The sequence below is a fragment of the Nesoenas mayeri genome, assembly GCF_963082525.1.
Source record: "Nesoenas mayeri genome assembly, chromosome: 4".
Taxonomy (NCBI): Eukaryota; Metazoa; Chordata; class Aves; order Columbiformes; family Columbidae; genus Nesoenas; species Nesoenas mayeri.
Window position 1 is genome coordinate 21,658,170 of NC_137540.1, and position 14,497 is coordinate 21,672,666.

At 36.4% G+C, this 14,497-nt stretch overlaps 1 protein-coding gene across 1 annotated transcript in view; it reads left to right on the forward strand.

Moving 5' to 3' along the window:
• EDNRA (endothelin receptor type A) overlaps positions 1-13,084 on the forward strand; it is a gene marked incomplete at its 3' end in the record, with an annotated part of 28,461 nt that extends 15,377 nt beyond the window's left edge. Inside the window, exons 3-7 of the mRNA XM_080344162.1 lie at positions 4,148-4,346; positions 8,173-8,325; positions 10,455-10,588; positions 10,991-11,099; positions 12,944-13,084. Of these exons, the coding sequence (XP_080200288.1) occupies positions 4,148-4,346; positions 8,173-8,325; positions 10,455-10,588; positions 10,991-11,099; positions 12,944-13,084 (736 nt within the window). The remainder of the gene's footprint in view (positions 1-4,147; positions 4,347-8,172; positions 8,326-10,454; positions 10,589-10,990; positions 11,100-12,943) is intronic.
• Between the last annotated feature and the right edge of the window lie 1,413 nt (positions 13,085-14,497).

Genomic DNA, 14,497 nt, shown 5'->3' on the forward strand with positions numbered 1-14,497 from the left:
TACACTCTCTTCTTGTCTCGTCTGCATACCAAATTGCATAGAACAGTAATCTCAGGGTAAATACTTTCATCTGGCCTAGCTTCCAGTAAGTGTATTAGATAAGTCAAGACTTTACCACTAAAACAAAGCACGAAGAGATTTATTGTATTAAGAGCTTTGCAACCAACACACTATCTTTAAAACGAAGAACAGCTGTGATCTCTCACAAGGAAGAAGAATAATCAATATCAGCAACAGCAGCGTCATTTAGGAATGGTTCTGCTACTAACCTTGACAATGACTGCTTCTTATGCCCTTGATCAAGTCTCTTATCTTTTCTGTATTACTTTTCCCTCTTATAAAGGGCTAATGGGACTTGCAGAACAGAAATCATAATACTAGTGGGCCATTTGAACAACTAATTTTCTGATGCAGTCAAAAGGAATAAGGATACAAAAGCACCTACTCTGTAAGACAGCAGGTATAGGGGACTGATAGTTCACAGACAAGCTACAGTCCATGATTTAATTTTTATATATTCCTTGATGGAATTTCCTAAGGCCCACAATACATTTTCTTTTAAAATTCTGATTAGATACCACTATGGTAAAATTCAGCCAAACTGTTCCAAAAACTAATCTGGGCCACAGCAAAAACCACAACCATATTGCATTAATGAGACCAATACTGGAAGGCTAACTAGAATTCTGGAATTACTCTTTACCAAATGACAAAATCATGAAGGGTGCATATAAGAGCATCAGAAATGATTCAGTGGCCTTACAAATCTCAATTTGTTGCCTATGAAAAACAATACTAAAGAAGCCACTTGAACATATTATAATATCCAAGTACTAAAATACAGATCATGTGTCAGATATCCATGAGGTCTTTAGCTTAGCTAACAAAGTTACAATAAATACCTATTGAGCAAGTCTTCAGCCAGACAAATTCCAAAAGAAATAGGGTACACATTTTTACCAATGAGGGTGATTAATTACAAGAAACCACCAGGGAAAGCCAAAGGTGTCCCATTCTTAATGTTCTCAGATCAAGGCAGGATGTCCTTCTGAAAGAAATGCTTCAAGCAAATTATAACTAGATAGGACTGCAAAATATTTAAATGTATGTATGTACACTTTATGAGGTAATGATCCCTTGTCTTTAAATATTGTGCATCTCTAAACACAACTTGTTGGAGGAACTGCAGAGTCCATGAAAATCGAGTTGGAATAAATAGCTAAAAATGGGAGAAGAGGGAGGAGAAGAAAATAGAGCGTGACCGAAGGACACAATGTACTAAAGTTGACAGCAAATGCATGAGCAGTAGAAAATTAAAAAGGGAGAGAGAAGAGAAGCCACAACATTAAAAAGAGAAAATTAAATGACCTGGAAAATAACCGGATATTTTAGACAAGGCTGAAGAGAAAAGTGAAAGAAAACAGAAGTAACACAAATCACTCACACACAGATTTCAGATAGGTGAATTAAAACTAACACATGCTGCATGTACTTTGTCTGTTCCCTGGCAGATGTCTTATGTTTCCTAAGTATTAGTGAAATAAACTCTGTAGTATTTTTGCACTCCTAATTATGAGAGGTTTGTGGCTAGACAAAGATGCTCTATATTACACAACTCACAGAACACCCACTTGAAAAATTATACAACCACTATTTTTCAGATCACTTACAGCAGTGAGTAAACAGATCAAAGTAATTTCAGATTAACATGCATTCAGCAAATTACTGAGCTTCTTATGCTTCAGCTGAAGCCATTCATGACACTCTTCAGCCAATAATTTATCTGATAGTTATCTCAATTATGAAAAAAAATATTAAGATACATACAGGGCCCAAATCCTTACTGCTGTGTATATTGATCTTCTCATGTGCAACACAGATGTAACTCAAGTAGAATAGGTAAAAAATGCAAGAAAGGAAAGAATTGGATTCACCATATACAACCCAAGTTTTGTCACTTACATAGTTACACAGGTAACACAACACAAACCTTATATTTCGTACTTGAAAAATATGTACAGTCTATGGGTCCCTGTTTGCTGAGAACATAATTCAGTCAAGGATGAGATTATGCCAGGTACCTTGTACAGCTGATGGGACTGACCATAAAATTCCCAGTCAGCAGAAAGTAAATTTTGAATTAATTGTTATATTTACAAAATTCACAAATATTTGAGTATTTATGAAATTAGTATTATTGAGTACTTATGAGTATGTATTGAGTATTTATGAAAGGTTATGTTTCTGTGAATATCCCATTTAGGCATCGAAGCCAAAATTTTATAGTTGGTAAAAAGACACGAGAGGATCACAAACTATTTGAAATTAAATTTAATTTTAATCTGAATAAGTATGTGTTAGAAGATATGATGCCAAGTGTTACTTTCTCAGTCATCTCAATATAATTTGTTTCGATGCTCTCAGAATTCCAGTCCCATAGACCTCCTCCTCATGAGTGAACCATTGCCTCCCTCCTTTCTGATATTCTTTGAAGATAAGGATGCCTTTAGAAGATATTTTCATTGGCTTATGCCTTGGAAAGGTGTTAAGAATAGAGGTGGCATGTGCACATACCTAAATGTATCTTCGAGGACTCACAGAGGCAGAAAATGAGGGCATATCTGAGAAAAAAAACTTGACATAGTCAGGACAGTAAAAGGACACAGCTCCTCACAGTTTGTAATCTGCCTCAATGACTTCTTATTCTGACATTTTTTAAAGCAGATGAACAATCTTTCATAACTTTTTTTTTTTCCTCTTCAACTAAAGAAGACTGTTTCATCAGTGTATGCCATGATATATCCATGTAGCACTGTAATTCTAAATGGGAAGTTGCTATTATGTAATTCTAAATGGGAAGTTGCTTTTTGAGAAGTAAAATGAGCTTACATCACTAATGACAGAAAGCTCTCCAGCATGCATTTCAGATTATTATAAGATCGAAAATACTATTTGTTCTTTCCATAATTTTTACATAGCACTGTTTTCGCAAAATTATAGGAAATGCTAATTAACTTGTTCACTGCAGTTATTGCTAGACAACATTTAAGTCTGCTATTGAAAATTTTATTTATGGGCTGGTTTGTAGTCTGTATTTTATGCCTATCAGTCTTCTCCAAACAATTTTTGAACCTTTTGACCAGAGTTGACAGAGAGCTTGAGGTATCAAAGCTAATACATTTCTACAAGTTCCTTGAAAACTGGCAGACAAGTAGAGGAGAAAGATCCTCAGTTCCCTGACTGGGGGAAAGGCTGCAGCCTGGTATCAAGAATCCTCCAGTATTAGAGGGACAGAGAGGAATTAGAAAAGGGAGAAATGCTATATTTGAAATGCTGTATTTGCTATATTTGAAATGTCTTCAATAGTTCTTACATCTTACCAAGATTACAGCTATGAGATGACTACACAAAGGAAAGCAGGTTTCAATAATTCCACTTTTTACAGAGAAACTTGCTATCTAAGGGATAAAGTAGTGGGAAAATATGTTGGTTTTGGCATTTACAGACTTCTTAGCCATGCACTTCAGTTTCTCATCAGAAAGGTGATGCAAAGGCTGAGAGAGTGCCAGACAGTCCTAACTAGTACTCAGTTGTAGTATAAGGCAAATGCAGAATATGCCTCACAAAATCAGTATTTTCAACATTGAATAGTGTAAATAAAACAAATGTATTTTCATCTTATGAAGAGTATTTTCACAGTATCTCATTGCACACAAGCTGACAACCTCACTTCAGATAGCACTGCTGTTAAGCTGAGGTAGCGAAGGAGATAGCTGGTTTGTATATATCAGAATGGCTCTTGTGCCTGGAATTTTTTTTTCAATCTGTTATATCAGTTGACATAGTGAAAAATATAGACTGTCCTCACAAACCTTGCCTATTTTAATTAGAAATCATTAGTGTAGTCTACACAGCAGAATTCCATGCAATCCTGTGCCTAACAGTTGCATCCAGTTTTCTGCTCTCCACCCCCGATGTGTTCTTGCTGGGTCCTAGGTGGCTTGACAGCTGGCAGAGCCCCTGGAACAGGCAGGAAAAACAAGCAATACAAATCTAAGATGTCTAGGATTTTACTTAATATACAAAATTGTACCAAGATCTCTGAGGGAGAAACTGAAGGTTGGGAACTAATGTCTGTCTCTTTCAGGTATAGGGCAGTTGCCTCCTGGAGCCGTGTTCAGGGAATTGGAATCCCTATGATCACTGCTATTGAAATTTTCTCCATTTGGCTTCTGTCCTTTATACTGGCTATTCCAGAAGCCATTGGTTTTGCTGTGGTACCTTTCAGATACAAGGATGAAGGTTATGTTACCTGCATGCTCAATCCTACAAACAAATTTATGTTGGTAAGTAACAGCCTTTATTTTCTTTTTGGAATCCACAGTATATAGGTTAGACAATTAAGATACTGGATTGTAATATGCTTTATTCATCCATTAAAGTGCTAAGTGTATCCAATGTATACTGGAACAAAGAGGATTCTTAATTTACAGTGACCTGTCTCTGCTTTCATTCAGAGATACTTTACAACATTTTCATTTCTTCACTACTTATTCTTAATACAGAAATTTGCAATTCAGGCCTGCTTAAAGTACCATCAAGAGATGTATCAGTGTAGCCAGAGCCTTGGAAGGTATTGTGTTTCTAGGTATAACACCCTGGAGATTGTAACTGTCAAAACCCATGTTTTACCAGGATGAGTCATCATTTTGTATGCAGTAGCCAGCTCTTTTGGCTTATAAAGAAAAGGGTGGGGCTGTGCTCTAACATAACTTTTCCTTTGCTATATGCACTTACAAAGTCAGAGAATAATCCCTTCATAAGAAATTATGACTATAAATCTGGCAGACTCATATCTCCAATCTAGGTAGCTTGGGCACTGCTAGCTGTCATCTAGATACAGCAACTCAAGAGCAAGAGAAGTGCCTGAGCCACACCAGGCTTCTTTGGCACAAAGTTCTCATATTCTGTGCCACTGTAGCTTAACAGTTGCTAATACCCACATTTGCTTGTTCAAAGCAAGTCAGGCAAGTACTCACTGCGGAGTTAATACATCTTTACTGCATAGGGGAATAGTGATTTTCTGCCTGGCCTTACACTAAGAAAAGGATAAGTGGTGTCTTAATTTTCTCTTTGTGAACACAAAGAAGGGCCAGCCACCATTCACCCAACAGTATAGGAAGAGTAATGTTCTCTTTTGTTTCTGAGCAGGCAGATAGTGCAAGGTCTTAGGTCTTGAGGGGAACTTCACATTTTTTCTGAACTAGAATTTTTCATGAGAGAGTATAAGTTTCTCTTTATTTGAATGTCTGGCACCTCTCCTTTTATTGAATCACAACATGGCTTGGACTAGAATTGGGAAGGGTGAAATGGAGCTAAGAAATTTAGAAAATAAAAAGGGTGGATGACTAGTGTTTTTCAGAGGAACATGTCCAACTTTAGTAGGGTTACACAGACTGCAGGGATGGGAGAAAGAGCAAGATACAATAGCAAGAGAAAACAAAAGCAATTCCCTAATGGAAATAATTAATGCAGATTATAACAGTGGCATTGCCTGGGACTTATTATATCCTTGTTTCTAAACTCTACAAACTATATGACTGTAGATACTGTAGTTATAAGAATATGATTTATGAAATGCACACTGCAGCAGCTTTTTCTTTTGTAATGGTTGTTTTTCTACACAAATGTGCCTGGACAATCTCCAGTTCCTCCCACCCTAAGAAAAAGACTAGTTTTCTCTTTTCTCAAAAACACTACAGGTATTCCATAGGCATTCTAACTTTATTGTTCTTAATATGGTAAGTAGAATAGCTTTTTTTGTTTTATTATCAGGAACTCATATATTTTACTTGCTCAGCATAACTCAAAAGCTCTAAATCTCCCCATACCAGTTCAGTTTTCAAGGAAACAACCAGCTTTTACATCCAAGCTGAGAGTAAGTGTTGGCTGTGTCAGTCAAAACGGAGAGTGTTGTGTTTCAGTGCATTGCAAGCAAGTACAAATATGAGATTAAAAGGGAAATACCATTTTAACCTTAACTATATAATTTACTACCACAAACCCCACAATAAACAATTATTAAAATTTGGCAAGGATTTGTGATTAACTTTTGGTTTTAATAGGAGTTTTATTCATGTTTAAAGCTATCCTTGAAAGACTTAAAAGACTCATGCTAGCCGATGATTCCCAAGAGACTGAGTGAACTAGGAAACTTGTTCAAAATGCACATTTCCTGTAGAAAAACAGTTCCATGTGGGCTTTCAAGACAAACAAAAGAATGTCTACTTCTCTTAAATCAACCCAATTTTGTGCTTTGATGTAAGCTTTGTGAAACTCAGATTCCACAATTAATCATTTACAGACATTTTCATGTAGGTTTTATAACTTCACAAAGCCAGGTCCTCATACAGAATTGATGCATTGGTCAGGGTTGTGAGACAGAACTGTGTGTTTGTGTGTTCTTGACTGACAGGCAACATTAATGAAAGCTGGTAGACTGATATGACAGAAAGTTTTGCTTGCAAACATAGCATGGATTCATACAGTACAGTGTGCTGCACTGTTGCTGTGCTGCACAACAAATATGATTTTAGCATTATTTGGAGGAATTTACCACAAAAAATATAACCGTCTCCATGTATTTGTAATCCTTTTCTCTGTAGAATGAGTGGTAATTAGATTTCTTCTCAGAACAAGCTCTTAAAATACGAAGCACATTTTTTTCTGTTTTGTTTTGGTTTTTTCTGGCAGCAGTTCAGTTCCCACTGGGGGAAATTCAGCCCCCAAGGAGGGTGCAATTATGCGGCAGACTGTAGCCCCTCCTTATGCAGGACTCAGGCTAATGAGGAGGAGGAAACAAGCTAACCAACATAATTCAAAATGTCCTGTGGGGTGGGGTTGTGGCCTAGATACCAACAGCATATGGTAAATTAGCAGACTCTGTAAGCAGCTGTGTTGGGGCAGAGGAAGAAAAATGAAAAGAATTCCCTTTTCCATAGTAAATCAACTTTCTAGTGTTACTAAAGCAGATTTAAAAAGAAGATTATTAAATACTACTCTATTAATTGCATTCATTTTTTCATATTTCAAAGTTTAGTACTGTTCAGTAGTATTTATTTAAATATAAACAAGATCTCAAAGTTTGACTTTTTGAAGCAGGACTGTTATAATCCTCTGTTATTAGCATTTTGACATTTGTTGTGGGAACTGTGATGTTACAAGAGCACATCCGCCAGGAATAGGCAAGCTAGGGGACAGATTATGAGAAAAAAGGTCCCCTTTTACACATATCCATCTAAGTGACTAATAACACAGAGACAGGAAGTATTTAAAATGTCATATTTCAGTGCGAAATTCTGTCTGAGCATAGAAGTTAAAAAACAAGATACAATAATTTCTCAAGTCTGAAAATGTAATTGTCTACAGAAACAATTAACTTTGAAAGTTTTGTCAAATGTAGTATTTCACATAATACCTAAGTGTATTAACTTAAACCATGTCTTAAATCACACCTAACATTTAAAATTACACAGCAAAGTACTGCTTCTCTATCAGGTCCCTCAGTGTCCCGTCACAAAAGGCAAAAGTAACTGTGCCACTAGAAGCCACCTGGCCAAAGCTTTGCATGTATCAGCCAAACACTTAGGAAGTGGCTCCTATCTGCCCTGTACATAAGCAAATCAACTACTAGTCTTTTCACTGATAACAAAAGGTGATTAAACTTGCAAGACATTCTGAATTTTCCTTTTTTGGAATCAGGACAGAAGCCATAGAGGGAAATGGCATTTCCTGAGACAGGCTTTTAGTAAAATTTGTTATCACAAACTGACCCTTGTCTATGTTCTGGCATGCCCCTTTCATGAAACTGGATACCAGTTTTCATGAATGAGTGTAAATGTTCAGAAAGCACAATCAAAAGAAGTTCATTCCAAACCAAGACAGATTGCAACAAAGGTACAAGCAGGCTGTCCGTAAAGTAAAATGCTTACACCACCACAATCCCCATTTTGATGTTGGACCAAAACAGATCAGTAGTAAGAAAGTTTACATAATTTGTGCTGTTTACCAACAGATAGATACCAGTGTAACAACTGTCAAGCCTTCTAAGACCTTTCCGTGGTACTTCCCATTGAATCATTACAAAAAATCTTCTCTTTTCCTTATCTACAGTTTTACAAAGATGCGAAGGATTGGTGGCTGTTTGGTTTCTATTTCTGCATGCCACTGGCATGTACTGCCATCTTTTATACGCTAATGACCTGTGAAATGTTAAACAGAAGAAACAGCAACTTGAGAATTGCTCTCAGTGAACACCTTAAGCAGGTAAATATTAGGAACACTAATGTTTGAAAATACTATTCTTCTCTCTTTCGGTTAGCTTAGAAATGTTCCAAAGTGTCCTTGTATCCAGTAAATTACAGAAATCTATGTAGGTTACTTATGAAGTTAAGGTATTCATTTGAACCCAGAATATAAGACTAAAGGAGATACTGACAACAGCACACTGAGGAAATGAGCCAGTTTCTTTCTTTTGTTAAGTATGTATGACAGTTGTGCTCTCCTGCTCTTTAACCTCAGATCACTACTGGCTAAATGCTTTGAAATTTAGTTACAAAGATTTGCCAAAAAAAAAATTATTTTTATTCACAAAGAAATGACTCCATGGGTCCCCCTTACTTTTGGCACACTTTGATATGTAACTTTAGTTTCATATAAAAAGCAATTGTAGAACAACCCGGTTTAGAACAGAGTGGTTTCTTTTTCTCAGCGTTATTGCACTTTTGCATTACCACTACTGTAGCTGCTTTGAAAGGAGCAACAAGAGACTAGTACAAACAAATGATCATAGAATAAAGTCACTCACAGAATTGTCAGATCTCACTTAGCTGTTTTTGCAGCACTGCCTGATGTTTAATTCCTAACTGAAATTTCAAAAACAATCAGTAGCTTTTCCCCTGCGCTAACGTCAGCCCCTCAAATTCCACTCTTTCAAATTCCACTCTTTCAAATTCCACATTCACAGATGTGAATCCCTAAAGTAGTCCCCTCTGCACTGGAGTGAGTTGTCTCCAAGGTTCCTCCTTCACTGGTTCATTCCAGATCAGGGCAAACCAGAAGATCCTCCCCTTGTGCAGATCCTCCACTTTTCCCGCTCATCAGGGTTCCCGGGGCCGGCAACACGGTCTGTCCTAGGGCTACACACAATCTACTGCACCCATTAGGACTAGAATGGTATGTACCAAGGAATCCACCCTCCAGCTTTCCCGTCATGATGTGTAGTGCCCAGAAAACTATTTGGACTGGTTGCTGGATGATTAATTTATTCCACTATTTACAAATGCTTGTCTTTTTAACTGTCGCCTTTTGCCCTTCTTTCTTCCCTTCTTTCCCTACAGCCTTGTACACATCAATGTCTAATTATGATCTTTTTTTTGTATTTTGATAAATACTGCTATTTTAAGAAAGAAGAAAAAATAATAGTAGAATTCAAAGCCTCACAACACTTACTGTAATCATACATTTGTCTTCAAGTTTTTTAATGTTGATATTATTACATTATAGTGGCAGCTCCAGAAGTGGTATTCTCACCCCTGCATATGCTTCTCTCTATCAAATCCATGACTACCAAACACCATTGGTATGCATTGTCAGCAAAACCCTAAACTATCTGTAAATCGCTGGAGCCACATAAAATATCTATTAAATTTAAATTATTTCCTAAGTATTATGAGACTAAGCTGTAATATAGACATTTCTAAAATTTTCTTTGTAGAGAAACTATTTACTTAAGGACATTACAACCATATAGCAAAGATCACATAGAAAAAGTAATATACTGTGCAGTATCCCCTTATGTAACATGATGGATACTAAATATAAAATCAGAGAGAATGTGACATCCAGATTAGGTACATGGTTGAATGGAACTTTTATTGCCAATTGATTTAGGTGCCTTGGGCTTAAAAATTGTCTCACATCAAGGATTAGGTATACATGGGTTATCAAGCAGGTGTGATCTCAGTTTCTCATACATGAAAAAGGTTTCTTGCAGAGTAGCTATGTTTTTGAAGGAAGAGATTTATCTGAGGGACTGAGAGAAAACTAATCCAGTGTAGAGGAATAAGAAGGACTGGGAAATCAGTCAGGTTCAGGAAAGCCCAGCAGTGGATTTTCCTTGGCTAACATCTACAGTGTCCTGGCAATGACTTGTGTGCTCCAGCTGCTCCACTGTCAGTGATGAGTAGGTTCTGTTGAGAATAGTCAGAATCAAGAACATGACAAGCCCCATAAAAGTTAGTTCAGGGACACCAGGCAGTCTGGAAGCTACACTTCGGGAATCCTTGCAGTAAGTAATCTAGATTACTTACTTTGCTCTCAACATCACTATACTACAATCACCTACCAATATGAATTAGGCACTCAGTCACAGTTCTCTTTACTCCTTTTTCTAGCGTCGAGAAGTTGCAAAGACAGTTTTCTGTTTAGTAGTGATTTTTGCTCTTTGCTGGTTCCCTCTCCATTTGAGCCGAATTTTGAAGAAAATGGTATACAATGAAAGAGACCCCGGCAGATGTGAACTGCTCAGGTACTTAATTTTCTATGTCAATCAATTGTTTATACTGAAAAAATATAATACTACACACTTGGAGTTTCTGTTAGAAATGTCATTGTGCATGCAATTTTGGTGTTAGAAGAGTAAACACTTTATTTTATGACTACATCAATTTTCATGGGTTTCAGTTTTAATGGGGTAGCCTAATTTCAATAAATGTTAACTATCACCATTGCAATCGCTTTCCTCTGGCTTTTTTTAACTTCTGTGAGCCAGGCTATTATAGACCTGGCATGGTGCACGATTAGACTGAGGGAGTTATTAGGTAAGAGAGAATTAGTTTCTGGGATAGAAGGGATTGTAACTACAAAGAGCATGGATGCTTCTACAGTATTTGAACAGTTTAAATATTTCACTTTCTCTTTTGTTGGCTAGTTTCTTGCTGCCATTGGATTACATCAGCATCAACCTGGCAACCATGAACTCTTGTATAAACCCAATAGCTCTGTATTTTGTGAGCAAGAAATTTAAAAACTGTTTTCAGGTAAGATCTTCTTGATAGGATTTTATGCCCAGTTGATAAACTGTATTAAACTACTTAATTATTATTCATTTTCCACATCTGGGAAAGAGGCATGCAAAGGAATGAGAGATTTTAAATTGTCTAGTTTACCAACTAGCAGCTCTCATCGCACATATACCAAATGTAAAGTGGAACTATTCACTTTATCTGAAATGCTAAACCAGTAAATAAGTTTGACATAGTCCTCATATGTAAACATTTAATCTAGATAGACACGCTCTTGTAAGAACTATCTGTATGTGACATGTACACGAAATAAAATTTTACTGATGACATATTTCCCACTCTAGATGAAGACAAGGAACACAAACATAGGACCCCAAGCTGCCTGCAGTGAAATAATCCCATTAACATCTAAAATTTTCAGGCTTGAATACCAAAGCAGGCACCTGAGTTGACTTTTGCAATTAAACACACATTATGGCTTTTACCTGCATTTTTCTAGTTCCTACAGATAAAAACATATTTTAAGGCTGAAATAATTGCCTTGTGACACTGTGCCTGTACAAGTACCCATTCACCTAATAAAGCAATACAGGAAGAGAGAAAATGAGAGCATAAACTGGTAAAGAAAGTAGTGAAGTGGAAGACTGACTCCTTTCTATCTGCAAAGAAAAATGATGACAGGACTGAACCACTAAATTTTAAATCTCCAAATAGGCAACGCAAGCTACTGAAAAAGTATAAGAAATTATTAAAATAGAGAATATCTGTTTGTAGCCTGCTCATACGTACAAACTATTTTAAGGGAGTATTTCCACATCATAAATAAGAAGGCAACTTTCCTTTTCAGAGTCCCCTACTTCATTTGGGAACTGTGGAAAGGATACTATACCTGAACTTGTCCTCAAGTGAAAGGGAGAAGTAGCAGTGGGTACTACCAGGCTGCTCCTCATATCATTAGTTCATTCTTTCCATTTGTTCTTCCAAATAAAATTACCATCCAATAACTCTAATTAAAGAATTTTCAGCAATTATTTAATCCTTCCAAGTTTCTCATTATAGCTTACCCTTTCCCTCCTAGTACCAAGGTCATGAATTCAGGCAATCTTTTCATTTCATATTTGAGATTCTCAACCTACCTCTGTTGCTGTTTTACATACCCACTCATAGATAGATAGTACCTATATCTTAAGTCTGGCTTTACCTCACTGCAACAAACTTCTCCTTGAGTTCAGAGATACCATCTACATAGAATTAAGCACTAGTTTTCCTGAAGGGAGGGAAGGATAGCTGAAGAATATTTTCTGTTCCTTTCAGAAGAGACAACTGAACATACCAGCCTGTGAAGAACCTGGGAGTACCATCCTGAATGATCTTCTATTTTTAGCTGTGAAAAATGATATACCTCAATATATTTACTGTCTCTTTTCCTAAACAAGCTTGTCTTCTTTTAAGATGTGAGATGAGACCTAAGTCATGGGCCGGAGAATTTTCTTTTCTCTTACATGCTAAGGAGCATGCTGATCCCCAAGTTTGAAGTGCAGTGAGAAAGAGGGAAAAACAACCCAGGTCTTACAGTATGCGTTAAGTTCTGTGTTAGTTCTCAATCTATTTACCTTAGTCAGACAAATTTCCCTTTTGATACAGTGGAAGTTTTTCTTAAATAAGAGGCACAGGCCAGGCCTAATTTGCTGCATTTGTGATGTTTAGTCAGAAGAATTGTTTGTATTCTAGGACAAAAAACTTGCCTGGGTGCAGCTATCAGAATTGTCTGTTTATTTCTGAATAAAAGATATAGGATGCAATCTGCATAGAATTGATACATTTGTGTTAACCTTTTTTTTTTTTTTTTTAATTTCCAGTCATGTCTTTGCTGTTGCTGTTCCCAGTCTAAAAGTCTAGTGACTTCAGTGCCCATGAACGGAACAAGCATTCAGTGGAAAAATCAAGAACTAAACAATCACAATACAGACCGAAGCAGCCATAAAGACAGTATGAACTGAAAATAAGGACTCTGATACCACTTCAGAATCAAACAGGAAAAAAAAAAGGTCTCAAAAAAGCTATTTCAACAGGAAGCCCAGTGACTGTTCCATAATCAATTCAGCCATGTGCAGCCTTGTACCTAATTGTAGAGGTGACTGAGTAGATTGACTGACTATAACTGTGGAGTTCTGTGAACTGATATCCACTGGATGGTAATTCAGTCTCTGCAAATTATATTGATGTGATTATGACACGAAAAACTGACTTGGGCTACACAGGTGGTTTGCTCTTCTGAACCAAGCAGGAGCTGTCCAGTGTCTGTGACTGATACAAAACAATCTTTTTACCTGATTGTAACCTAGAATTAATCACTCCCAAATTTTTCAGGAGATTTCAAAATTGAATCTGTCTGTGACTGTATTTTCTTTCTGGCCATTTGTCTTTTTTTTTTTTGTGGTGGATATATTCCATGCACCAGTATGTTTTGCATGTTGTTGTTGTTTTTCAGGTTTATGTTGGAAAACGTTTACATCCACACCAGTATTTTATTTACTTATGTTACAAAGGATCAGGACATTAGCTGGGCAGTTCACATTTGCAGCACTTCAGTATTCAAAAACAGGAAAAGACTATTTAAAGTAGCATCAACATTTGGCACTTAAGCACAGATTAATACCAAAAAAGAGGTATTAATAATACAGTACTATACTGTGTTATGTATTCTAATGCTCTGCACAAAATAAACAGAAGAAACATAATGTGTATCAGCAAAAATAATGAAAGATGCCCACAGAGGGGCACCTTACAATATGTTTTTAATTAACGTATCATGGAAATTCTTGAAAAATATGAACCTATGAATCTATTTAGACTATAGCTGCATTAAATCTAAGTTGAAATGAGAGTCAGTGGAACACAGTGTAACATTATTAAAGCTGTCCAAAGAGTTCTGAGAATGTGGTTATTATTGTAGCAACTATGCACAACACTACTTACACATTGTGAATATGAGGTTATAGTCACAGTGAATGCAGAACTATGGAAGCCCATAACAGTTGGATGTACACAAGGATATTTTGTGCCTTACGCTTACAGAGCTTTTTGTCTTACTCTCACAACGTTCAAAGATTTTGATGGGGTTTGATAGTTTATTAGAATTATTAGCCATACAAACGCTATTAATAATATATAGAAAATGTTGCTTGCATACATGTAAACTGGTGATTTACTTATTATTCCCATCCATTATGGTTACAAAGCAAGAGATTCCTTGTTTGGCTATAAAAAAAATTTAATAGCTAGCCTTTCATTAAATCATGGAATTAAATAGTGTGGTGTAATATATAATACATCTTATGCACAAATCTGCTAGGACCTTTATAGCATCTGTTGTGCCAAGCTGAGAAGCAGTAAGTAAAATTCCACAAATT